At 41.7% G+C, this 27,577-nt stretch overlaps 2 protein-coding genes across 2 annotated transcripts in view; one reads left to right on the forward strand and one right to left on the reverse strand.

The window, feature by feature from the left end:
• The window catches only part of CDH23 (cadherin related 23), a 1,745,895-nt gene that overhangs the window by 148,333 nt on the left and 1,569,985 nt on the right, over positions 1-27,577 (reverse strand). The window contains exons 37-38 of the mRNA XM_077259280.1: positions 11,611-11,832; positions 5,680-5,799 (exon numbers count right to left, since the gene is read on the reverse strand). Coding sequence (XP_077115395.1) covers positions 5,680-5,799; positions 11,611-11,832 — 342 coding nt within the window. The remainder of the gene's footprint in view (positions 1-5,679; positions 5,800-11,610; positions 11,833-27,577) is intronic.
• The window catches only part of VSIR (V-set immunoregulatory receptor), a 78,273-nt gene continuing 77,623 nt past the window's right edge, over positions 26,928-27,577 (forward strand). The window contains exon 1 of the mRNA XM_077259284.1: positions 26,928-27,188. Within this exon, the coding sequence (XP_077115399.1) occupies positions 27,101-27,188 (88 nt within the window). The 5' untranslated portion in view covers positions 26,928-27,100. The remainder of the gene's footprint in view (positions 27,189-27,577) is intronic.

Raw genomic sequence — 27,577 nt, forward strand, 5'->3', positions numbered from 1 at the left:
AGGCTTTCTATGGCCCACTGAATGAGAGGGAGAGAGGTGGCACACCCAGGAGTCAAGACTGGCACACAAGCTGAAAGGGCAATATTACTCTCCCACTGTTTTTTTTTTGTTTTTTGTTTTTTTTCAGGGAGACTTTAGAAACCAAATAATATTAAAAAAACCAAAAAAAAAATAGCCTTTCTATGGCCCACTGAATGAGAGAGAGAGGTGGCACACCCAGGAGTCAAGACTGGCACACAAGCTGAAAGGGCAATATTACTCTCCCACTGTTTTTTTATGTATTTTTTGTTTTTTAAGGGAGACTTTAGAAACCCAATAATATTTAAAAAAAAAAATAAATAGGCTTTCTATGGCCCACTGAATGAGAGGGAGAGAGGTGGCACACCCAGGAGTCAAGACTGGCACACAAGCTGAAAGGGCAATATTACTCTCCCACTGTTTTTTTATGTATTTTTTGTTTTTTAAGGGAGACTTTAGAAACCCAATAATATTTAAAAAAATAAATAAATAGGCTTTCTATGGCCCACTGAATGAGAGGGAGAGAGGTGGCACACCCAGGAGTCAAGACTGGCACACAAGCTGAAAGGGCAATATTACTCTCCCACTGTTTTTTTTTTTTTTTTTTTTTTTTCAGGGAGACTTTAGAAACCAAATAATATTAAAAAACCAAAAAAAAAAAATAGCCTTTCTATGGCCCACTGAATGAGAGAGAGAGGTGGCACACCCAGGAGTCAAGACTGGCACACAAGCTGAAAGGGCAATATTACTCTCCCACTGTTTTTTTATGTATTTTTTGTTTTTTAAGGGAGACTTTAGAAACCCAATAATATTTTTTTAAAAAAATAAATAGGCTTTCTATGGCCCACTGAATGAGAGGGAGAGAGGTGGCACACCCAGGAGTCAAGACTGGCACACAAGCTGAAAGGGCAATATTACTCTCCCACTGTTTTTTTATGTATTTTTTGTTTTTTCAGGGAGACTTTAGAATCCAAATAATATTAAAAAAAAAAATAAAATAAATAGGCTTGCTATAGCCCACTGAATGAGAGATAGCACACACAGCAGTGACACACAAGCCCTGACTGAGGCCAATATTTTTCTCCCACTGATTGATGTAGTGTTTTTGTGTTGAGGTAGAATTTAGAACACAAATCACGGAAAAAATAAATAGGCTTTCTATGGCCCACTCAGTGAGAGATGGCACACACAGGGATGGCACTGTAGCAGAAATGCCAATCTTAATCTCCCACAAAAAAAACAAAAAAAAAACAGGGACTGTCCTACAATTACTATCTCCCTGCAGTAATCTAAGCCAGGTATGGCAGGCAGCAATAGGAGTGGACTGATGCACAAATTAAATAAAAAGTGTGGACAAACAAAAAAGATAGCTGTGCAGAAAGGAAGGAACAAGAGGATATGTGCTTTGAAAAAAGCAGTTGGTTTGCACAGTGCCGTACACACAGCAATACAGCTATCACGGAGCCTTCTAGGGCAGCCCAATGAGCTACAGCGCTGAGGGGAAAAAAAAAAAAAATAGCTTCCACAGTCCCTGCACACCGAAGGTGGTGTTGGACAGTGCAAATCGCTGCAGCACAAGCGGTTTGGTGGTTAGTGGACCCTGCCTAACGCTCTCCCTGCTTCTGACGAAGCGGCAGCAACCTGTCCCTAAGCTCAGATCAGCAGCAGTAAGATGGCGGTCGGCGGGAACGCCCCTTTATAGCCCCTGTGACGCCGCAGACAGCAAGCCAATCACTGCAATGCCCTTCTCTAAGATGGTGGGGACCAGGATCTATGTCATCACGCTGCCCACACTCTGCGTTCACCTTCATTGGCTGAGAAATGGCGCTTTTCGCGTCATTGAAACGCGACTTTGGCGCGAAAGTCGCGTACCGCATGGCCGACAAGCACAGGGGTCGGATCGGGTTTCATGAGACGCCGACTTAGCCAAAAGTCGGCGACTTTTGAAAATGATCGACCCGTTTCGCTCAACCCTAGTGTTCACTTGTAACCAGGGTAAATATCGGGTTACTAAGTGCAGGGTCGCGCTTAGTAACCCGATATTTACCCTGGTTACCATTGTAAAAGTAAAAAAAACAAAACAGTACATACTCACATTCTGATGTCTGTCACGTCCCCCGGCGTCCACAGGGTTGACTGTGTCAGCGCTGGCTGTAAAGCAGAGCACAGCGGTGACGTCACCGCTGTGCTCTGCTTTACGGCCGGCGCTGACACATTCAGTGCAGGGAAGCTCTCGGCAGCAGCGCGTGCATTACCAGCGCTCCTGCCGAAAGCAGTTTTAACCCTGTGGACGCCGGGGGACGTGACAGACATCAGAATGTGAGTATGTACTGTTTTTTTTTTTACTTTTACAATGGTAACCAGGGTAAATATCGGGTTACTAAGCTCGGCCCTGCACTTAGTAACCCGATGTTTACCCTGGTTACCCGGGTGCTGCAGGGGGACTTCGGCATCGTTGAAGACAGTTTCAATGATGCCGAAGTCGTTCCCCTGATCGTTAGTCGCTGGAGAGAGCTGTCTGTGTGACAGCTCCCCAGCGACCACACAACAACTTACCAACGATCACGGCCAGGTCGTATCGCTGGTCGTGATCGTTGGTAAGTCGTTTAGTGTAACGGTACCTTAAGTTTTCAGACTTTAACGAGCGTGTTAGGTTGTGGCTTGATCACTATCATTGTTAGGAAAGGCCAGGTGATTCATATTTCCCAGCTTTATAAAAACCCAGTCTCCTCCAACCTTGGGTCAAAAAATAGCAGCCATGGGTTCTTCTAAGCAGCTGCCTAGCATTCTGAAAATTAAAATGGTGGAGGCCGACAAAGCATGAGAAGACTATAAGACGATAGCAAAGCATTTCCAAGTTGCCCTTTCCTCAGTTCAAAATGTAAATAAGACATGGCAATTAACAGGTAGAGTAGAGGTCAAGTTAAGGTTTGAAGATTTCTGTGAGAGCTGTTCATAGGATTGCTAGGCAGGCAAATGAGAACCCTCGCTTGACTGGAGAAGACCTTCAGAACGATTTAGCAGACTCTGGAGTTCTGGAACATTGTTCTACTATCCAACAAAGACCCTGTAAAATATGGCCTTCATGGAAGAATTATCAGAAGAAAACCTCTCCTGCACCCTCACCATAAAATTCAGAGTCAGAAGTATGCAAAAGAACATCTAAACAAGCCTGATGCATTTTGTAAACAAGACCTGTAGGCCAATGAGATTAAATTAGAACATTTTGGCCACAATGATCAAAGGTATGTATGGAAAAAAGGGCACAGAATTTTCAGGAAAAGAACATCTCACCTGCCACTAAGCATAGGGGTGGATCAGTCATGCTTTGAGGTTGTGTTGAAACCAATGACTTGGGGAACATTTCACAGGTAGAGGGAAGAATGGGTTTAATGAAATTTCAACAAATTCTTGATGCAAACATAACACCATCCATAAAAAAACTGAAGTTAAAAATGATGGCTTCTACAGATGGATAATGATTAGGGATGAGCGAGCACTAAACTGCTCAGATGCTCATTACTCGAACCAAACAGTTTCTAATGCTTGGGTGCTCATTTCGAGTAATGAGTATAATTAAAGTCAATTGGAAATCCAAGCATTTTCCGGTAGACCCTACATTGGGTTGAATGAAAGGAGAACAGCATGAAGAAGACCCCTGGAAGCATCACTAACTCCCAGATTGCTGCTGTGAATAGTGGTGTAACACTTTTACTCCACTTTAGGGACTGACAATAAAACATTCAATAAGTTTACAGGAAAAAAACATGTATATAAGGCAAAATTAAAAAAGGATTTTAAAAAATAAGAATTTAAGCCAGCTAAAATCTAATTTTTCAATAAAAAATTGGGAATTTCGGTGTAATTTATGAAGGAAGCAAGAAGTGCCGAAAATTAGGGACTCAGATAGAATAAGATATACCCTGTATTAAACATAAAGACTGGCCTATCATTTCAATATACTTATTTAACTTTCCCTGTTTTGACCATACAAAATTTTCTTCAAAACCTGGACTCTCATATCATCTGTTCACTCACCCTACATGCACTTAATAGTCCTTTGTCAGCCAGGTATTGCTTGACTATCATACCGCTGCTGTGACCTTTCATTGGTGCGATCGATGATGACATCGATCACACCAATCAGAGCTTGCCCTGGTGACACCGATGTTGCTAGGCTCCGGACTAGGCAGGTCACAGCATGGTCACACTGCGGCTATAGCCTGTGATTGGCGAGATCGATGTAATTGTCGATCGCACCAACAGCAGCTCCAGGCCATGCCTGGCCTTTGCAAGGCACCAGCCTAGGATCAGAGCTCTTACAGCACCGATCCTAAGCAGGTCACCGGCAGGGCATAGCGCAGTCACACTGCGACTGTGCCCTGCGATTGGCGCAATCGATGTGAACGTCGATCGCGCCAATCAGAGCAGTTTTCGGTGATGCCTGGCATTGCCAGGCACCAGTCTAGGCACCAGCCTAGGATCAGTGCTCTTACACCACCGATCCTCGGCAGGTAACCGGCAGGACACAGCGCAGTCACACTTATTTTGACTTTTATACAAGTCATAATCCTGGAAAAAATGTTTCTGATTATTTTTTCCAGTCAAATCTATTTTAAGTGTGGTTTTATATGTTTTGTCAGTCCATAAAAGTGGTGTAATACTCTGACAACATTGTTCTTAGCACAAATCTGGGATTCAGAAATGCTTCCTATGCTGTTTCCATGCCATTTCAGCTGTGTTTACATAGTTTTCAGAAATTTTTAGACCCCCTCCAGGCCGCCAGAAAACTTTTTGAGATTCCCATTGACTTCCATTGTAATCATTACTCAGGTCAAGCAACCGAGCAGTTTATTGCTCACTCATCACTAATATATAATTTTTTTTCTAAAACACAAAGGAAATTTCATCATTCCATCTTCAACTTGCTTAACTGTTCACAATAACAGTAGTTTTGACCAGGGGTACCCAAACTTTTACATGCCACTGTAATGTATATAAGCACCTTTATTCTAGTAATGCAGATATTATCTAGCATGGGAAAATATTTCTTTAGTTAGGGCCTCAGGATACCACCAACTTTTTGTTTTCTTCAGTCTTTAATTTGAGAAACATGCAAAAGAAAATGTACTTTAAAGGAATTTGACCAATACTTATAAACATCTGAGCCTATTGTGGCTGGTGTTTCCCTGCTAGTCTACGAGCTTTCTCCTTCTCTAAGATGTCAGGTGACCACTGCATATAATTACAGCCGAACATATTCTATCTCAACTGGAAAGAACAGATTACTAGCCCTCTTCCGACTTAGAGAGAACATGACAACATAGACAATCATTTTCTTATTGGCTGCAGTGGTCACCTGATGCCTTCCCTACTGGAAGAGATAGCCAGGAGACCGGTGGGGGATATCAGCAGCAAAACACAGGAGCAAAGGGTATCTGGTAGGCGAGTATGTTTCTGTTATTCCAGCACCGCCAAGGCACATTTATAAAATGTTTATTAGTCGTGACCAAGTTGGAAATCTTAGATTTGCTGTTGTTTCACTGAAGATTCCATTAGCAGAATGTAAATAATGTTTAAGGCAGTCTGTATGTGACCAGATAACTCAGATTACTTGTACAGAGATGAAAACAATGGTTAGTAGGATACACCTATACATACAGTAGAGGTTGAAGTCAGGCGACGTAGCAAAATAGGACATCTGTCTGTGGCAGTTACAATCAATGTATATCGTCCCAGGCACACTTCATAATCCAGCTCCTTTACTGCTCGGATCAGACCCTACAAATAATGTAATGATATTTTATATGTCAACAAATTCCATTGTTTATGCATCCTCTGTAAGTAAAAAACTCTGTAAAAACATAATCATAGTGTATGTAATACAAATGTGAAACCCTTCTTACTGACTACAGAAGTTTGGGAATACTCAATCTTTTCTATATTGGCACCATGTCAACTGTAGATAAGTAGATTTTTCAACAAGGTCTGGTGAGTGGTGACACATTTGTCTTTCCTTGGTCTCGTCAAGATTTCACAGACTATATATGACTCAAACCACTGGCGGACACAAACAGAAAAGGGCTCCTGTGCAAGAACAAAATATAGGCCCTTTGCGGTCCAATAGCTCATCAATATGCACAATTCCACCTGTCTTGGATGTGTAAATGGGCCCCCTTACCTCTTGAGCCCCTGTGTGGCTTTACACCAATGATATGTCCGCTCCTGACTCAAACATCTTGATGTGGTACAGTCTTGGTCAATATTATTGGAACTCTGAATATTAAGTACACCATTTTCAACCTTCAGGGATAATGTTCTATTATGCTTATAGGTGATGAAATAAAGCCTATATATAAAAGTGCATCCTAGCCACAGTGAAACATAGGGTAAGATCCATATTGTTGTGGTCTATTTTGCTGCCTTTGGGATTGAAGGGCTTAGATGTATTTATTATAGGAACATTGACATTAAGGCTGTGTGCACACAGTGAGTTTTTGATGCGTTTTCGCGGCAGTTTGGTACTTGTGAAAATGGGCCAAAAACGCTATGGAATCCTTTTGCAAGCTAAGCTAAGCCACTGACTTCAATTAAGTCAGTCAAATCTGCAGCAAAAACGCAGGTATAAAAATGTTTAAGGATTTCCTGAGTTTTTGTTTGCATTTTTACTGGCTTCATATGGTGTTTCCCACACTGTCATCTGTGTGACAGCATGGGAACACCAGCGCGGAGGTTCTTATCAGTGGTAACGCTACCGCTGGTAAGACCATTGGTCAGAGCACTGCGGGGTAACGCTATCAGATTTCAGCGTTACCCCGCAGCTGTGACTGTGACCCGCAGTAATGCTACCGCCAGTAAGATTTTCGGTCAGAGTGCTGCGGGGTCATGCTGCCAGATGTCAGTGTGGCCCCGCAGCTGTGAATGTGAACTGCAGCGGTGACTGCTGTGAAAAGCTTACCGCAGGTCAGCAGAGGTGGGCTGATGAGACTACTGCTCCCATCGGGCTACATCTGCTGTCACTGATAACAGTGACAGCAGGTGTCGCTGATGGGAGATATAAAAGTAAAATAATTATATACATGTGCAAATAAAAATAAAAAAACATTATACTCACCTCACACCAAGTCCAAGATGCCCCCGTCTCCTAGACAAAATGTAAAATAATAAACCACCATATATAATAAACCACCATATACTCACCTGTCTACCATAGTCCATGTAATCCCGAGTGTCCCACGGTGATCTCACATGTAGAACAGTCACATTGGGAGATGTGACTGCTCTACCCGGCGATACACTGACAGGAGGTAATCTCTCCCAAAGTGTATCACTGAGTTGCCATGAGAGAGTTCACCGGAGCTCATCAGCTGATCAGCATCGGTGATCTCACTTATAGCACCACTGTGTGAGGATTTTCAGTACATCAGTACAGTACATCAGTACATTCACTATGGGGTTACCAATGAATAGGTGTCTTATAGATGCCTCTCCATTACTAACCTGTGGGCTTGATGTCACCTGACAATACAAAGGTGACATCAACCCCACAAATATGAACCCCACCTGCCACCTTTGCAGTGCAAGTGGGAATAGCGAGGTTAAGTGCCAGATTTGGCCCATCTTATAGATGTGTTTTTTCTAGGGCGACTGAGAGCAGTTTTTAGTCTGGGATGGGGTAGACATCTATCTGTTGCTAATCAATGTTTCAGCAAGAAATGCCGGTCTCAGCTCTGTTTCATGCTGTGCAATTATACTATTTGTACTCTGGGTCAATTGATGCCACTTTTCTTGGTGTATGCCCCTAATTTGAGCTGTTTTGGCAGCCTTTTGGCCACGCTGAAAATGTTGTATATGCGTTTGGCTTTGTATCCCATTGAATTCAATGGGGTTAAGTGTATTCGACAAACCATTAGGCAAACATCATGGCTTTCACCGAACCGAACCTTGAAAGTTTTGCTCATCTCCAATAGAGATAACAGTGCATTTGAACAAGTACACAATTCAGAAAGTGAGAGCCATGATTAGGAGAGCTGCTCTAGAAACTGCTGATGTTGAGGGCCAAGGGATTGTGATTCTACAGGACTGATAAGAACATCTTGGCCAGGAGCTGAGAGGGAGGTTAGCAGCTAACTGCTGTACAGAAGTCAATGGCAAGTAGAGAAGTGCCTGGAATCTTAGGGGTTAACTCGCCTCCTGGAATGTAACTACTGTGCACACTTGGCCAAGCTCTGGTGCCTGAGTTCCTTTGAAACATGCTGTACACTATGTAAAATAAAAGCTCTCACAGCAGGAGAATTAAACCAGATAGAAAAAAGCAACTCAGTTGCAAACTTGATATTGTTCATACTATCTAACTAAAACAATGTAATAACATGATAATACTCCTTTAAAAGGGTGTGATTTTGGCATATCTTTTGGCTGCCCATGCTGTAATAATTCTGCTATAATACAATGTAAAGTGCTATGGAATATGTTGGTATTATAGAAAAATTATTATTATTAATTCATGTTAATTTAATTCCATGAATGACAGAGAATCTTTCTGACTGCACATTGTCATGTTCCTTCCACCATGCTCTAAAATATTTTAAATAGCAGGCGGCGCTGACAAAAAATGTTAAAACTCAAAAAATGATTGAGCAATTATGTGTTGCACAAAATTTGCCTCTTTTTAAAATAACAGAAAAGTAGTAGAAATTGCTTGATGAATCAGCCACTATGTTTCTTTGTTTCTTTGTCTTTTTTTTCTTTCAAAGATTGTAATAACATTTTTGCTGAAAGACATTATCAGTCTAAATGGGCCTTATAGTATGGTGGTCAATGTGTCCAACAACAGTCTGTTGAAACAAAAATGCCCTAATATTGAATTTTTAGAATTTGTGCTTTTTAAATACATGTTTTTAGTTCAGATTTACATTTTTAATGAAAAAAAAAACATTATTCTCTTTTGAAATAACAACGGAAGCCAATACAGGAAGCAAGTGCAAGCAAAACCACAGCTACTACAAGCTCCTCAAGCTTACGAAAGCCGATCTCTGTACATGAGAAATCACAGGTTGCATGATCTACTTATGACCATATTTAAAATAACAGTATAGGCGCTTCACTATATAAAAATCTCTGTTCTTTTTCACCTTCCAATTGCTGAATTTTTCACTGTGTAAACTGAACTGCTTGTTGGACCACAGCAATTTAATTCTAGCACTGCCAAATTGTAACTAAGCCCTTTATACAGGTATGAACTAGCCCCCATAAAAAGCATACCTGTTGTATAGATTTTACATGTTTAGTTAACAGAAAAAATAAATATTTATTTTATACTAGATGGTGGCCCGATTCTAACAGATCGGGTATTCTAGAATATGCATGTCCACGTAGTATATTGCACAGTATATTGGTCAGACACGTAGTATATTGCCCAGTGACGTAGTAAATTGCCCAGCTACGTAGTATATTGCCCAGCCACGTAGTATATTGCCCAGCCACGTAGTATATTGCCCAGCCATGTAGTATATTGCCCAGCTACGTAGTATATTGCCCAGCTACGTAGTATATTGCCCAGCCACGTAGTATATTGCCCAGCCACGTAGTATATTGCCCAGCCATGTAGTATATTGCCCAGCCACGTAGTATATTGCCCAGTGACGTAGTATATTGCCCAGCCACGTAGTATATTGCCCAGCCACGTAGTATATTGGCCAGCCACGTAGTATATTGCACAGCCCACGTAGTATATTGCCCAGCCACACAGTATATTGCCCAGTGATGTAGTATATTGCCCAGTGACGTAGTATATTGCTCAGTGACATAGTATACAGCACAGAGCCATGTAGTATATTGCCCAGTGACGTAGTATATTGCTTAGTGACGTAGTATATTGCCCAGCCACGTAGTATATTGCCCAGCCATGTAGTATATTGCCCAGCGACATAGTATATTGCCCAGCCACGTAGTATATTGCCCAGTCACATAGTATATTGCCCAGCGACGTAGTATATTGCCCAGCCATGTAGTATATTGCCCAGTGACGTAGTATATTGCCCAGCGACGTAGTATATTGCCCATCCATGTAGTATATTGCCCAGCCATGTAGTATACTGCCCAGCCACGTAGTATATTGTCCAGTGACATAGCATACAGCATAGAGCCACACAGTATATTGCACAGCGATGTAGTATACAGCACAGAGCCACGCAGTATATTGCACAGCGATGGAGTATACAGCTCAGAGCCACGTAGTATATTGCCCAGCCACATAGTATATTGCCTAGCCACGTATGTCACAGGTTAAAAAATAAAAAATAAACATACTCACCTTCCGATCCGAGGGCCCCTTGTAGTTCTAACATACTCACCATACTTGTAGTTCTGTCGCCTGTGTGAGGTACAGGCGGCAGCTTCCGGTCCCAGCCTGCTCGCGCAGGCGCGCAGGGCCTGTGATGACGTCGCGGTCACATGACCGTGACGTCACTGCAGGTCCTTCTGCCAGACCATCCGTGCCAACGGAACGTGGCGGTTGCATCGCGAGGAGCGGGAAAGGCGGCGTAGGTGAGTATATAATCATTTTTTATTTTTTTAAATTATTTTTAACATTAGATGTTTTTACTATTGGCGCTGCATAGGCTGCGTCAATAGTAAAAAACTTGGTCACACAGGGTTAATAGCAGTGGTAACGGAGTGCGTTACCCGCGGCATAACGCGGTCCGTTACCGCCGGCATTAACCCTGTGTGAGCGGTGAACGGAGGGGTGTATGCGGGTGCCGGGCAGTGAGTGCGGAAAGTAAGGAGCGGCCATTTTCTTCCGGACTGTGCGCGTCGCTGATTGGTCGCAGCAGCCATGACAGGCAGCTGGCGAGACCAATCAGCGAACGAATAACCGTTACAGACAGAAGGACAGACGGAAGTGCCCTTAGACAATTATATAGCAGATAAAAATCAGGAGGCTTTGGAGCACAACCCCTCAGTTTGCATAATGAGCAATTTGTCATGTCTTGATTGACAGTGGTCACAGGAGTGCTGCCTGAACTCAAACAGTAGCTCTACACTTCTGCATGGACACTACAGGAGCCCAGACATGCTCAAATAGTGCCACGGTAGGCTCTTATTGCTAATTCCGGTCTGCGGCTGCCACTTGGTACTGTATTCCATGGAGGAGCCAACAATGAGAGACAGTAATAACATTAGGTGTGGCTGCAGAGTTCACTGTTAATCGAGATATGATAGCACTCACTATGCAAATTGAGGGGGGCAAAATGGCACACTGAGCCCTTTGGCCATTCAAAGGGTGCAAGAAAGCTCCCCCAATTTACATACTGCATAAAGTAAACCTTTTTTATGTCAACAAAATCACAAAAATGTACACTTCATTTACGATTTGCATAAGGGCCAAGTCAACAGACTTTTGTAAGTGGATTAGTTAATGTTTTTAGGTGTGAAAGGCTCCCTTCAAAACATCAATCACAATACATTTATTATGCGTTACAAAACAGATAAAAGTTGTGGAAGGTGGAGCTTTTTTTTGATACAATAATGTCATATTTTGCTCATTTAACATGTTATATTATGTAAAACTATTCACTGTTCAAATCTTACCGTAGAATTATTTATAGTAAATGTGTTCAGGAGGTTTCCACTTATTATTGAGTAGGTAACAGTACCATTGAGACCCTCATCACGATCCACAGCCGTTGTTGTGATTATGACTGAGTTAAGGGTCATTGGACCTTCATCCAAAGTTATTTCATACAGCATTCTTTCAAACACGGGAGCATTGTCATTTTCATCTAAGATGGTCACATAAACCATTGTTGTTGCCTACAAAAAGAAAATGAAAGCTTGTAGACTGGATTTTTTTTTATAGTTTTACATTATATTTATCAAAATAAAAAAATACATAACAAAATTCATAGCACCACATACATAACCTGTCACTGTTTTACATATATACCAAACAGAGTTATGGTTAAAAGGGTTTCCTGGACTTTACAAAAAAAAAAAGTACCTAAGCACTAACATGCAGGTAATTGCTACTTACCTGCCTGTTGTGCCCGACACTGTTCTTCGCTGGCACAGAGCGGTCACATACTGCTTCAGCCGGGGATTCAGATGCCTCTGATGATGTGACGGCACATCCAAAGTCATTTTGACTGACAGCCAACTCCCACAATTAGACAGCAGGGATCTGGCTGTCAATCAGAATGACTTCGGAAGTCCTGCCCCATCAACAGAGTGGACCAGTAAAGAAGCCTCCGCTCTGTAGACGTGACATCAGCAGAGGCTTCTGAATCCCCAGCAGGAGCAGTCTGTGACCCCTCTGTGCTGGGGAAGAATGGCACCTTGCAGAATAAGCAGGTTAGCTGAAATTACTTGCCTGTTAGAGCTTAGGTACATTTTTTTCTTCTCAAGTTCCGGACACCCCCTTTAAGGAGCACCACTTTAAAAGTTTAATGAATGAATAGAATTTTCTATATTCACTTGCATTTAAGTAATATTGCAGGGATGGCATATGTATGAAGGTTTCTGTTACTTAAATGAAGTTTTAATTTGTGTCTGAAAAAGTAAAACAGGTGTTCCTCAAAGTTCCCTGCTCCAGTGCTGAGTATGGCTTCCTTCCTCTATGACCAACTCCCTCTAGTCCACGCCAAGTTATTATGGTAACTTAGCGAGCACCTCTGATGTCAACAGACATGGCCTTTTATTTTAAAGCCAGTTCAGGTGGCTGAAAGCCACCTGAGTATTCAGATGATATAGCAATCTGCTACCACACGCTTTCCTGTAGTCAATCTACACTTACCACTTGGCTTTACTCAAACCAAGTGCCACTGCTATCCATCAACCACCTATTATTACAAGCTCAGTCCTGCTATTCTTGGTGTCATCCGCACCTTCAGCTTTCCTATCGAGAAACCTGATAACAAACTTGTGTCTTCTATACCTGCTGCTGCCACATACTCAACCTCTGCTCTTCCTGTCTTGCTCCACACTCATGCAGTAAAGTTCAATATTGCCTACAAATCTAGACTGTTCCTGTGCTGTTAACACATTTGGTTTTGCTTGCATCCAGTTCTTCCAACTTTACTTCTTATCTGCCATGCTGCATATTCACCTCTACCAGTCCTCACTGTTCCACGTGCCATCTGGAAAGTCCATCCCACTACATCATCACCTCCAGTCTGTTTTACTCACACTGACATATGGCTTATAAAATGCACAGCACCATGTGAGCCCATATCAGTACACTTAGTCTTCATACAACTTACCAAGCATTTTCCTCTACTTTTCAAAGAAGAAAAGTTGGGGGTAAACAGTGGCCCCCCAAAGTTTGTGCTGATGGGGAAATGACAAATGTTGCTGAAATAGTGTCTTCTGTCAATCACAGCAGCACCCTGCTGGTGATTGTGCGACACAACTGTTGCACTCATGTGGTCATCTTTCTGTACATGTAGAGCATTGTGTGCTTCAATGCAATAATATTTACTTATATTACTCACTTATATAGCACCATTAATTCTGCAACGCATTACAGACAATATCATTACAGTCCCCAGTGGGGTTCACAATCTAATTTCTCCATCAGTATATCTTTGGAGTATGGAAGGAAACCGGAGAACCCAGAGGAAACCCACAAAAACATGGGGAGAACATCCAGATTTAAACACAGGAGTCCAGCGCTGTAAAGCAACAGTGTTAACCACTGAGCCACTGTGCTGTCTTATAAAGCATGTGATTTGCCTATTTTATATAAATTTTGCCACTACCTTGTATGAACAGAAAACTATCCATTAAGAAACCTAGGAGATTCACTGTAATTTTATTTTGGTAATTATATATAATGTTTAATTATTTACTTACCTTTTCAACATAAAATGGAACGCTTTATTTAATTAGAAAGCAAAAATCAAAATACTCAATAAAATATGTTTGTAATAAATTTACTAAAAACAATATATTTAACAGGTGTAAAATTGGGTTGCCTTTATTTATACTTTAACCTCTATAATGGAATAGGCATGGTGATTTTGAATGTTTTCTTCAATTCATGTTCAGGTAATTATAATAGTTACACCACTAAATGGCTTTAATGTGTAACATTGTGCATTTTGATCACAGCCATGCTGTGTCTGCCCTCAGACTCAATGCACTATTAGGTGTGTGGGTGGCACACATTCTAGAGTGGTAAGACAGAATAACATGCTTTGATGTGTTCCTTTTGCCAGAGAGCGGGCTTTCAAATGTAACTAAATGAACTTCATTTACAAAATACAATTAAGTGAAGGGTTTTAAAAGTCCCAGGAGGCATATTAACACCAGACATTAGACAAACCAAGAGTGTCCGGACAGACTTCATCTTCTGAAGGCCACTCGTAGGAAGAAATTCAGATACAGAAGGTAGGATGCTTGTTTCACGGATATTTAATGTGGCATCATTCCGACTATGGCAATGGTGAATGTTTACATTTATACATTAGGTGTGAATGTCTGGGATGTGCATAAATTATAGGCAAGCATTGAAATTCCAATTGATGGATGTTATAAAAGTTATTAGAGGAAAGTATGCAAAGAACAGCCTATTATAAGCATTCCCTATTAACAGCCAATGGGACAGCTTCCCTAATATATTGCTGCCCTCTAACAGTAGAAGCGCTTCATTCCTATTCTAGACTTTCACTAGGGCATAAAGAGTCTCTTCATAATAAGGCACAAAAGCTGAATAAGCTTCTCTTGAAAATATCAGTAAAAGTGACAGTCAGTACTAGGACATTTCATTGGATCTACTATCACAGTCCCTGTTACATGCAGACTTGGATCCTATATTTGAAACACATATGCAACTGCGACATTAATCTGTATATACTGTATAATATAGGAAACATTTCATTTAGAAATGACTTATTATATATAAATTATATATTAAGCCGCTCTAAAACGATCTGGCCAATGCTATGTAGTATATTTCCAGAAATTAGCTTCAGACATTGGTGCCTTTCCAAAACTATCATGCCACAACATATTTAGGCTCTAATGCTTCTTTTCCATTTTGTTGTTTTTTATGATTTTGTATGAACTTTTGTGTTTGTTAGCTAACAGCACAGCTAACATACACATCATGCCATGATCATTACACTTTTTATTAAGGAGGATTAATGAAAGAATGAGAATGTATTGTTCCATTTAATTCTCACTGTATGTTTTTTAACCTTGACTTGGCATATGTGTGTGATTACCTTTAACTGAGGCGTTACACTGACTTTTAATACACCACAATTCTAAGTTTAACTTTTGCACAGCTTGCATGTGAGATGTTCAAATGCAACTCTCAAGCTATCTGTGAGTGACTGTGACCAAGGTTTTTTTTTTTTTTTTTAATACTTTTCATGTAATATTTTTCACATTACAGAGTTGGTGTGAAGTGACTCGCACAACCTGGTCCACTGGCCATGACAGTGATTTCTGGAAAGGAGCTGTGAGAACCTCCTCTTACCTGACAGCATCCACTTTTTTCATTTGATCAGCCCGATTGACATGACATGATCATTGTGGCGTTATGCACATTTGATGTAGTGCCAGGCTGGCTAATCAAAAGAAGGACCATCATGTAAGCGGTGGTTCTCAAGGCTTGCACCCAGCAGCCAAAGCTTAGTGTCATGGCCGAGGGACCAATACAACTTTCATGAGAGTTTCATGTGATATTGATATTCAAATATTTCAAAGAGATGGATATGGCCCACTAAAATTGAAATTGGGATTTTTGTCTACCCCATTTTGTTCTTCAGTCAAATGACTAGTTAAACGTTTCTCCGGTGCTGCTCCTCCATCAGGAGGTGAATAGTGTAGATGATGTTGATCAACAGGGGCTAGAACGAGTGAGTGGCCAGAAACTATGGGCAGATATTGCACACACATTTTAGTGAACAGGACAGTGGCAAGACACTATCTGTCCATCCTTGTGTTCTGACAGGTGCCTGTCAACTAATGTCATCAGAGCCACTCACTGTCTGTGGATGGATACCATGCTTGGCATAGGTGGTTTTCCTGTATTGGATGTCTTCCTTTACTGGATGCTGCCCTTCCCGTGGTTGTTCCTTCCCGGGGAAAGGTCCGGCTATTCACTGCTTGCGTTGAGAAACACGTGATGGTGTCTCCGCAGCTATCCTACATGCATTTCCATATTTCCCATAAGGGATGGGGGCAGTGTTCTGCATCACTGCGTTGAGAAACACGTGATGGTGTCTCCGCGGTGTTGGATGTTTTGGTCTCCCCGAGGCCAATCATCTGTTCCTTCACAGCCTTTTACTAGGCACTGCTCCTAATAGCCAGATTCCTACTCCACACTGATGAGGGGCAAACACCCCAAAACAGCTGTCTGTGGATGGATACCATGCTTGGCATAGGTGGTTTTCCTGTATTGGATGTCTTCCTTTACTGGATGCTGCCCTTCCCGTGGTTGTTCCTTCCCGGGGAAAGGTCTGGCTATTCACTGCTTGCGTTGAGAAACACGTGATGGTGTCTCCGCAGCTATCCTACATGTACCGATCCAGCAATGTCTTCACTGATAACCAGGGTAAACATCGGGTTACTAAGCGCAGGGCCGCGCTTAGTAACCCGATGTTTACCCTGGTTACCAGCGTAAATGTAAAAAACAAACAGTACATACTCACCATCTGATGTCCGTCAGGTCCCTTGCCGTCTGCTTCCTGCTCTGACTGAGTGCCGCCGTACAGTGAGAGCACAGCACAGCAGTGACGTCACCGCTGTGATCTGCTCTCACTGTACGGCGGCACTCAGTCAGAGCAGGAAGCAGACGGCAAGGGACCTGACGGACATCAGAAGGCGAGTATGTACTGTTTGTTTTTTTTGGTAACCAGGGTAAACATCGGGTTACTAAGCGCGGCCCTGCGCTTAGTAACCCGATGTTTACCCTGGTTACCCGGGTGCTGCAGGGGGACTTCGGCATCGTTGAAGACAGTTTCAACGATGCCGAAGTCGTTCCCCTGATCGTTGGTCGCTGGAGAGAGCTGTCTGTGTGACAGCTCCCCAGCGACCACACAACGACTTACCAACGATCACGGCCAGGTCGTATCGCTGGTCGTGATTGTTGGTAAATCGCTATGTGAGACGGGGCCTTAAACCTAAGTGTTGTCCAAGGCAGATTTAGGGAAAACCTGCTCTGGGGTTTTCGTATTTTGAAACAGACTACAGGATGGTAGTCGTGCAGTCCGTTTCATTCCAGGCCTGGGTTTTCCATGTAGCTGAAGGCCACAGATCCTAGTTAAAATCCCTGCAGTATAGGGTTTGCGCGTGTCAGCATGCTGCAATTGTCTGCGAGAATTCAATCATACTCGCCAATGCAAGTCAATGGGTTTAAGAAAAAAATTGCACGGTACATGGACTATACATGTGCTGTCCGATTTTTACACACACATCTCAAAGGAAACACGACACTTCATCAGCCAAGTACAGTAAATTCATATCCTGAACCGTCAGAATAGAATAAATAAGAGAGGTATATAGAATAAATAGATAGAAATATGTCAGTGAGATACATAATCAGTGCTTTGCGTGTGTAATTTACTGTACATGTATTTAGCTAATAAATAAATAAATAAATGGTGTGGGGTCCCTCTTATTTTTAATAATAAACTAAGGGAAAGTAGACAGCTATGATCTGGTCTTAATAGTCTGGGAAGGGGCCAATAATCATGGAGCTACCTAGCTTGTTAATGTCAGCTCACAGATGTCTGCTTAGCCTTTACTGGTTATTAAAAAGGGGGATTCTAAAAAAAAAAAAATGACCTGAAATCCCCCCTATTTTTAATAACTAGCAAAAGCTAAGCAGATAGAGATAGCTGTAGTAGGCTAATACCAATAGGCTGGGAAGGTCCATGGATATCTTTCCCTTCCCAGCCTAATAAGACCAGCCCTCAAGCACTGCAGAAATGGTACATCCTTTAGATGCGCCAATCCTGGCACTTAGCCTCGGCAATCAGAGTAATGGTTTTGAGGTTGATGTCAGCTGTGTAATGTCTGCTGACATCAAGCCAAGGGTTAGTAATAGAGAGGTGTCTATCAGACACCCTCATAACTAACCCCATAGTCAAAAGAAAACATACATACACAAAAGTCCTTTATTTGTAAAAAGCACTCCCCTACAAATTCCCTCTGCATAAGTCCATATAGAGGTCCCACAATGATCCCCATCTTCTTCATCCAGTCTATAGAGCCCTGTTCAGAGAACACAGCTTCAAATACTGGAACTGCAGCCACTGCCGGTTCTCATGCTGTGTAGCTTGAAAACTCGGTTGCTGTGATGAGCGGTAACATTAGTAAGGTTATTGCAGATCACAACCGCTGAACTGTGGTAACCTTACTGATTTCATCACTCACAGCGTGAGAACTTACTGCACAGCGTGAGAACAGGCAGTAAGTTCTCACACTGCAAGTGGTGATGTCAATAACGTTACTGCAGTTCAGCAGCTGTGAACTACGGTAGCCTTGCCAACATCACCGCTCGTCAGCGTAAGACCCGCTGTCTGTCTCTTGCTGGCTGTTCTTTTAGGTTGGCCATCTGATGTTGGTTGGTAACCACTCCCACCTTTCTTTACATAGTCACATGGCCCATCAGCTAATCGTCGGTAATAGCGTTCATCTATGCAGACACGCTAGGGGTGAGGAGTGCTCCTGTTTGGTGGTGTTGCTGCTGTTGGAGTTCAGATTCCTGGTGCCAGTTTCTCTGCTGCAGTTAGCAGAAGCCTGAGCTAAGTAGTTTTTCTTTTTCTGTATATTCCCTGTTCGTCTCTTCCCCTGTGTGTTTCCATCTGCAGTGGTGAAGCTAGTGTCCTTGCCGGCCAGTGCACTAGCCAGAGTCAATAGAGGAGACAGTCAGGGACTAGACATGTGATGTTGGCAGGGTGAAGTTCCACCATAGGGCTTTAGGGGAGCTTAAGGACAGGTACAGGTTGGTGTCAGGAGGTGTCCAATCCCTTGCTCCCTACCTTTATGGCCTTCCTCCCCATTTCCCATCCCGTTGTGTTTATATGCTGTGTCGTCCACCGGACTTACTCTTGTCTGAGCTTGACACCCGGCAGTGGCTGCAGCTCCAGTGTATGGAGTTGCATTCTCTGAACAGGGTTCATTACATTGGACGAACAAGATATGGATCGTCGTGAGACCTCTGTGTGGACTATGGCAGACCCTGTGGATTATTTTTTATGGAAATAAATAGATAAAAGAAGGAATTTGTAGGGAAGTGCTTTTTACAAATAAAGGACTTTTGAATGTGTTTCTTTCTTTTGACTACACAGCTAGTTAAATGGTGTCTGACAGATGCATTTCCATTGGTAAACCCTGGGATGATGTCAGTGGACATTACACAGCTTATATTCAGTTGGAAGCACTCATGGCGGACCTCAATAACAATGGGCTTAACATCAGGCTGACTTTCAAATCTGGTCGTAATTTGGAATTTTTGGATCTACAGATTAATGCTTTGGCTAATGGTAATCTATCCACTGAAGTTTTTAGAAAAGCTACAGCAACAAACACTTTGCTGCATGCCACGTCTTCCCATCCATCCTCGGTAATTAAAGGGATACCCACGGGACAATTCCTGAGGATTAAACGCATATGCTCGGATGATCATTCCTTTGAAAGACAGGCAAGGGAATTGAGCATGCGTTTTAAAAATAGAGGATATAGTCATACTAACATCAAAAAGGGATACCATAATGCGAAATACAAAATAAGAAATGAATTGTTGTATAAAAATAATTTAAACAACGGGGGTAGTCGTGAAGAAGATTTCTGTCCACGTTTAATTGCCACATATAACAACAAATGGCCGGAATTATGCCAAATAATTCGTAAACATTGGCAAATTCTATTAACGGATCCGATCCTGAAAAAATGTTTGCCCCCGTCTCCCCAAATTACGGCTAGGAGAGCCAAAAATTTAAAAGACATGTTGGTTCATAGTCATTATGAACCCAAGAAAAAAGAAACTTGGCTGGATACTGTAGGTTTCTATCCATGCGGGCATTGCAAGGCGTGTGACAATGTGGTCAAAAGTAAAACCTTTACGAATGCCAGAGGTAATAGAACATACTCTATCAGACACTTTATCTCATGTGCCACCAAGGGCGTGGTTTATTGTGCTGAGTGCCCGTGTGGCAAAATTTATATAGGATTGACCACTAGAGAACTACGTATTCGCACAAGGGAACATGTCAGGGACATTGAGAAAAGTAAAAATATTGAGGACCCGTCTCAATTAAAAACCATACCGAGACATTTTTTTGAACATCATAATAGTGAGTCCAGACATTTGAAAATCAAGGGTATTGATATTGTCCAAATGGGGGCAAGAGGGGGCAACATAGCGAAAAGTCTCGCTAGACTGGAAAGTAAATGGATTTACAGATTAGGCAGTGTAGCCCCTATAGGGCTTAATGAAAATTTTGGTTTTTCGGCTTTCTTGCAGTAGTTCGGTCTTTGGGTATACTAGTGTTTTTTAGGGGTATTGGGATGTTTTATGGATTTTAATAATTTTTCTTTTCATCATCATTATAGATTCCATCTGTTATGGTATTTGGACTTTATGTGTCATCCTTCTTCCATCCAGGATTTGTATGGGACGGCTTAAGATACTGCTATTGAAGACATTGAAAGAATGAAATATATTATTTATGCGGCACCTGTCACTTTAAATTTATGAAGTCATTCACAATATATGAAAATTATGTAATAAATTATCACAATTAATCACTATATCTGTCACTAGGTCACTTTATTATGTAATATTTATACATCAGAGTTTTATACATTGTTAATTTTATTTTATAATTAATATTAATTATTCACTAGTATCGTTTATGGTAATTTTTTATGAGATACACATTATGCATTGTCCAATTTTTATATGTTTTTTAGGTATTGTCACTAATATTTATGTTTTTCTTAAGATTTTACATGCCTGGTAATCCGGAAATGTGCGCTGCTGGATGATCTGATTGCGCACAGACTTCACCTATTCCGGCATTTGGGATTTAGCTGGCACGCATTGCGCTCATCACTGAGCGCCTGCCTGCTTGCGGTCCACGGCCCGGAACTGGTGAAGTCATTTCCGGTGCGCGTCTGACGGCATCAGCGCCCTTAGTATTTCCGGAACCACGTTGTTTTCTCGGCGTCCTATACTTGTCTCTGATTGGTCCAGGTATGATTTAAAGGTCCGGCGTCCCTCTACCCCGACACGCCCCCTGAGGAAGTGTTACGAAACGCGCGTCGGGGTACAGGAACGGAGACACAGACATCAGACCGCATGTGAGTGAATTATTTGGTTTACGTCTGCCCTTTGCACTTTATATAATTTATTACAAATTGATATCAGCATGATTGCACAAAGGTAGAGAGCGTTATAATATATGCTTTTTAGCAGTGATTAATCTATTAAGCTCCACTATATTAGAGATATCTATTGAGCCTTATGCACTATGATTAAATTCTATGTGAGGCCATAGTCTTGGTATGGGCAGCGATATTACCAATTTTATCCTTCTATTTGCTGTGTCGATTTATGTTATGTGGATTTCTCCGCTCCATTAACATTTGGAGGTTTTTTTCTTTGTTTATAATCATCTTGATTTAATTTTGTAATTACTAATAAACTATTTTCTATACATTTAACATTGTGGCTAAGTCTGGTTGCGTGGTTTGAATGGCAATCATTTGACTTTATTTGTTGATTTGAGAAAAGAAGGAATTTGTAGGGAAGTGCTTTTTACAAATAAAGGACTTTTGAATGTGTTTCTTTCTTTTGACTACACAGCTAGTTAAATGGTGTCTGACAGATGCATTTCCATTGGTAAACCCTGGGATGATGTCAGTGGACATTACACAGCTTATATCAACTCTAAAACTATTACCGACTGCAAACACATAAGACATCTAATGATGACTGCGGCGGGTGATAGCTGGTCTTATGAGGTTGGGAATATTCATGGACCTTTCCAGCCTATTAATATTAGCCCACAGTTGCCTGCTTAGGTTTTGCTGATTATTAAAAATAGGGGGGATCCAACATCAATTTTTTAGGTCCCCCTTTTTAATGACCAGTAAAGGCTAGGAAGACAGCTGTAAGCTGATATTAATAGACTGGGAAGCTCCATGGTTATTGACCCCTCTCAGACTATTACGACCAGCTCACAGCTGTCTGCTTTCCCTTAGCTGGTTATTAAAAAATACGGGGGAATCCATGACTTTTTTTTTATTTATTCCTAAAAAGCTGCCGGATAAGTTCCACAGAGCTAATTAAATATCTGACGGATATCTATTTTACTCTCTGTCTCTATCTAGCTATCTATCTAACGATCTATTTATCTATCTATATTACCTGTATATAAGATTGCTGTATTTCTTGGAAAAATCATTTTAAATTACATAGAGATTACTGTATGTAAAATATGATGTTAAAAACGCATTGCATACCCATGTCATATGGATGTCATATGGATGCTTAAGGCTGTAATCAGTTGAGCGCATAGCATCAGATACAATATGCTAATTGCACTCGGCTCCAGCTCTGCTGCGAGCGTGAGCTGAGTGTCAGTGTACTGTGCTCTGATCCTCTCGCATGAGAGAATCGCAGCACAGGTGTGAAGGAGATGGAGATATAATTTCTCCATCTACTCATTGCCTGTCTCGACATATATTGGACTGCACTGGGATGACATTCGAGTGCAGTTCGATGTTTCACACGCACTCATAGACTTATATAGACTTATATAGGTACATGTGAGCAGAGTCTTGTTGCCAATCGCAGCATGCTGTTAGTGTCCATTCATGCTGAAATGGCATGACAAAATAACACTAGTCAAAGTGCTATGCAATGTTTTCTCGCACAGCAATCGGCCATGTTATGTGGTCGTGTGGTCCTGGCCTGTACACCGTACAACCTCTTTAAGCCCGACATTGCACCCGGCACTCAGGAGCGGAGCATGTGGCTGCATGTATTCCTATGATGAGACAGCACTGTGATATTAGGGCATAGAAAAAGTATAATTTGATACCTTACTTGACTTCAATCTATGACTCATGCAATATTAAGTTATTTTAATCTTCTTGTTGAAAGATATAGAAATGCTGAAATATTTCTCAAACCAATCTTGGCTTTATCTGTAAGTGTTCATGACAACACCTGTTGCTCTTACAAAAATGTCATAGGTCCCGATTCATTATCGTGTTTTTTTTCAGTGGCATGGTTTGTGCCACTTTTTAAGTTCTCCTTTGTAAGTCTTTTTTTTAAATATTTTTAAAGTCTATTTTTTTTTCCTTGACAACTTTGCTTACCCAGATGTTGTTGACAGATTAATGAAATATGACTTTTACCAAATGTCGCATTATTTTGGCGCATCTCACTCCAATCTCCCCTCTTTGAGCAGCGTTTCTGGAGGAGTTATAAATTTTGCATATTTTTACAACTTTTTAAAACCTTTGTGACTTTTGGTGTTAAAAAGTAGCAAGAACTGGCTTAAGAAAAAAAAAGAGAGCATTTCTGGTATTACGACAAACTCATGTACCGCGTAAATTTGAAGAATTTTATACAAGCGAACGTCAAGACAAAAAAAGAAAAGTGACTTCAATGAATTCCAAATGATGAATTGGACTCATTAATCAAAGCTTTTTATTTCCGAATTCCGGTGTAAGGAGCTTTGAAAAGTTTTGACGCATCTGGAGGGTGCGCTAAAATTTTTTCACTTTTGGTGTTCTCACATCATTTTTGCCCTACTCCGACAAAGTGGGCACAGTTGGGGCTGGACGGTGAGCGTGGCACTTCCCGTTCATCAAATTCATGACATACTGGTGTTCTGTAAGGCGCACACAGAGATGCATGCCACTTTTCAGATGCTTCTGTCAGTCAAGATCAGTGTGAAACCTGCCAGTGCCCACAATGAGTTTTTGACGCTGTGTATTTTTGCTGCATCAAAATCACAGCGCTCTACAGTTCCAGCAGAGTAGATGGGATTTATAGAAATCTCATGGCCACTGGGCTTTTTTTTCTTTACTTAGTGTAAATTTTTGCCAGAGTCTGAGGCCGGGGTCACACATGCGAGTTTTATGGACGTAAGAGCGCAACAAACTACGTCCGTAAAACTCGCATAACATACGGCACAATTATTCTCAATGGGGTTGCTCCTATCAGCCGTATATTACGGTTCAGTATTATACGGCTTTCTACGGCCGTACAAAATCGCAGCATGCTGAGTTTGTCAGTGTATTGCGCAAAAAAATCGCCAATGAAAGTCTATGGGGGCGAGAAAAATACATATTCCACACGGACCAGCAGTGTGACTTGCGAGAAATACGCAGCGGTGTTAGTGAAAAGTCGGTAATTCAATTGCCGGCTTTTCATTTCTCCTGCACAAACCCGACAGGATATGAGACATGGTTTACATACAGTAAACCATCTCATATCCCCTTTTTTTTTGCATATTCCACACTACTAATGTTAGTAGTGTGTATGTGCAAATTTTCAGCGCTGTAGCTGCGAAAATAAAGGGTTAAATGGCGGAAAAAATTGGCGTGGGCTCCCGCGCAATTTTCTCCGCCAGAATGGTAAAGCCAGTGACTGAGGGCAGATATTAATAGCCAGGAGAGGGTCCATGGTTATTGGCGCCCCCGTGGCTAAAAACATCTGCCCCCAGCCACCCCAGAAAAGGCACATCTGGAAGATGCGCCTATTCTGGCACTTGGCCACTCTCTTCCCACTCCCTGTAGCGGTGGGATATGGGGTAATGAGGGGTTAATGCCACCATGCTATTGTAAGGTGACATTAAGCCAGATTAATAATGGAGAGGCGTCAATTATGACACCTATCCATTATTAATCCAATTGTTTGAAAGGGTTAAAAAACACACACACACATGATTTAAAAGTATTTTAATGAAATAAACACAGCGGTTGTTTTAATAATTTATTGCTCTCTCAATCCATTTGCAGGCCCTCGCTTGGCAAAATAATAAACGCACAAGATACATACCTTCAGATGACCTATCACGTCCCACGAAGTAATCCATCTGAAGGGGTTAACTAATATTACAGGCACGAGCTGCGATAAACCACTCGCTCGTGCCTGTAATCCCCGGGTGCTGAAAGGAAAGCTGGATCTGTACTTACATTGAGTCGCGGTGATGCGCCCCTGCTGGATGTTCTCATGAACTGCAGCCTGGGAACTTTTTCCCACGCTCCAGGTCATATGAGGACATCCACCAGGGGGCGCATCACCGCGACTGAAGGAAATGTAGGTCAATGACCTACATTTCATTCATTCGCCGGGGAATTACAAGCAGGAGCACACCGCTGCATTAGCAGGGCTCCTGCCTGTAATATTAGTTAACCCCTTCAGATGGATTACTTCGTGGGACGAGACGGTTCACCAGAAGGTATGTATCTTTTGCGTTTATTATTTTGCCAAGCGAGGGCCTGGAAATGGATTGAGAGAGCAATAAAATATTAAAACAACCGCTGTGTTTATTTCATTAAAATACTTTTAAATCATGTGTGTGTGTGTTTTTTAACCCTTTCAAACAATTGGATTAATAATGGATAGGTGTCATAATTGACGCCTCTCCATTATTAATCTGGCTTAATGTCACCTTACAATAGCAAGGTGGCATTAACCCTTCATTACCCCATATCCCACCGCTACAGGGAGTGGGAAGAGAGTGGCCAAGTGCCAGAATAGGCGCATCTTCCAGATGTGCCTTTTCTGGGGTGGCTGGGGGCAGATGTTTTTAGCCACAGGGGGGCCAATAACCATGGACCCTCTCCTGGCTATTAATATCTGCCCTCAGTCACTGGCTTTACCATTCTGGCGGAGAAAATTGCGCGGGAGCCCACGCCAATTTTTTCCGCCATTTAACCCTTTATTTCAGCAGCTACAGCGCTGAAATTTTGCACATACACACTACTTACATTAGTAGTGTGGAATATGCAAAAAAAGGGGATATGAGATGGTTTACTGTATGTAATCATGTCTCATATCCTGTCGGGTTTGTGCAGGAGAAATGAAAAGCCGGCAATTGAATTACCGACTTTTCACAGCTATCGCGCTGAATGAAATCTAAATACAGAATATATATATATGTGTCACAATGACATATATATATATATATATATATATATATATATATATATATATACTGTATATATGTTTTCCCGAACATTTGAGCACATAAATCCATTAGATGTCGGTTTTGCAAGCCTGCGCGAAAATCTCGCAGTACGGATGCCATACGGATTACATAAGGAGGATGCCATGCGCAAAATACGCTGACACACCCTGACTACGGATCAATATTTTGGGAACATTTCGCCGTATTACGGCCGTATAATACGTGGCGTATTGTCTTACGCCAAGTGTGACCCCAGCCTTACAAGCAGACTTTTACCGTAGTCTTGCATCAGATACGTAAAAATCTGCAGGTAAAAAAAATGCATGCGCGTTTCCACAGTGCAATGCCTATTATCCACTCATGACAAATACCAAGAAGAATCAGCATAGAAAACAAGATAAAACCGCATGTAAAAAACGAACTGAAAAAAACACAAGTGATATACAGAATTTACTTACTTAAGTGCAGAAATGCTTCAGAACATCTGCAACATCAAAAACTCCCAAAATCTTTTTGAGGAAATGAAGCCTCATCTCATCCATTCTAATATATTTTGTGTTGTTTAGAATATATACCAAAAATACTGTCTGCCATTAGGGGCATAATCTATCCAGCCTGACTTTTACATCTATCCCCTGGCATTCAGGGTTGAATCAGTGCATTTGTGTAGTTTATTGTGTTTGGTTACTATTATGGGTTGTTGTCTTTTATTGTGTATACACAGAAAGTGGTGACTGTCCTTTCAGTCTTTGCCCTCTAGAGGGCAGTGTCCTATCCTATTTCCTAGGTCTTGTAGCACAAGCTCTGAAATTTCCTGTGTTGAACAACCCTGACTCTCCCAATGCTGGGTGTCACTTCATTTCAAATGGTGCAACAGGCATGAAAAGCCTTGTAGTCTGGCTGCAGTTTTGGCAAGAATGGCTTTCTCCAGGAGGTCTCACCAGCCCACCTGCAGCTCACTGAAATATCTGAGCTTGCTCTGCCTGTCCCTGGCATTTTACCAAGGTAAGACAAGCACACTTGTGTTTCAGCTCTGCCAGGGGAAATGTAATGTGCTTCTTGTATTCACTTCAGTCCTAAGTAAAGCTTTTTATAGTCCTGTTTACTCACTTTCAAGTGGCAAAAGAAGCTGAGGGAAATAGGACATCTCCAGGCTTCACATGGACTCAGTAGTGAGACCTGCAGAAATCACTGTATATGATTTCATGGCATGATAAAGTCTCTTGTATCTTGTTTATGTGTTTTTAGCAGCACTTAATAACATTTGCATCTATTGGATACAAAACTACTTTAGTCATTGTCTTAAAAAGTATCTAGCCTTGTTAGAGGAAAATGTGATTAGCATTGTGACCTTGTGACCTCCACATTCCTAATTATAGGTGAAGACCTCCTTC

Source organism: Ranitomeya variabilis, chromosome 4 (assembly GCF_051348905.1).
Source record: "Ranitomeya variabilis isolate aRanVar5 chromosome 4, aRanVar5.hap1, whole genome shotgun sequence".
Classification (NCBI taxonomy): domain Eukaryota; kingdom Metazoa; phylum Chordata; class Amphibia; order Anura; family Dendrobatidae; genus Ranitomeya; species Ranitomeya variabilis.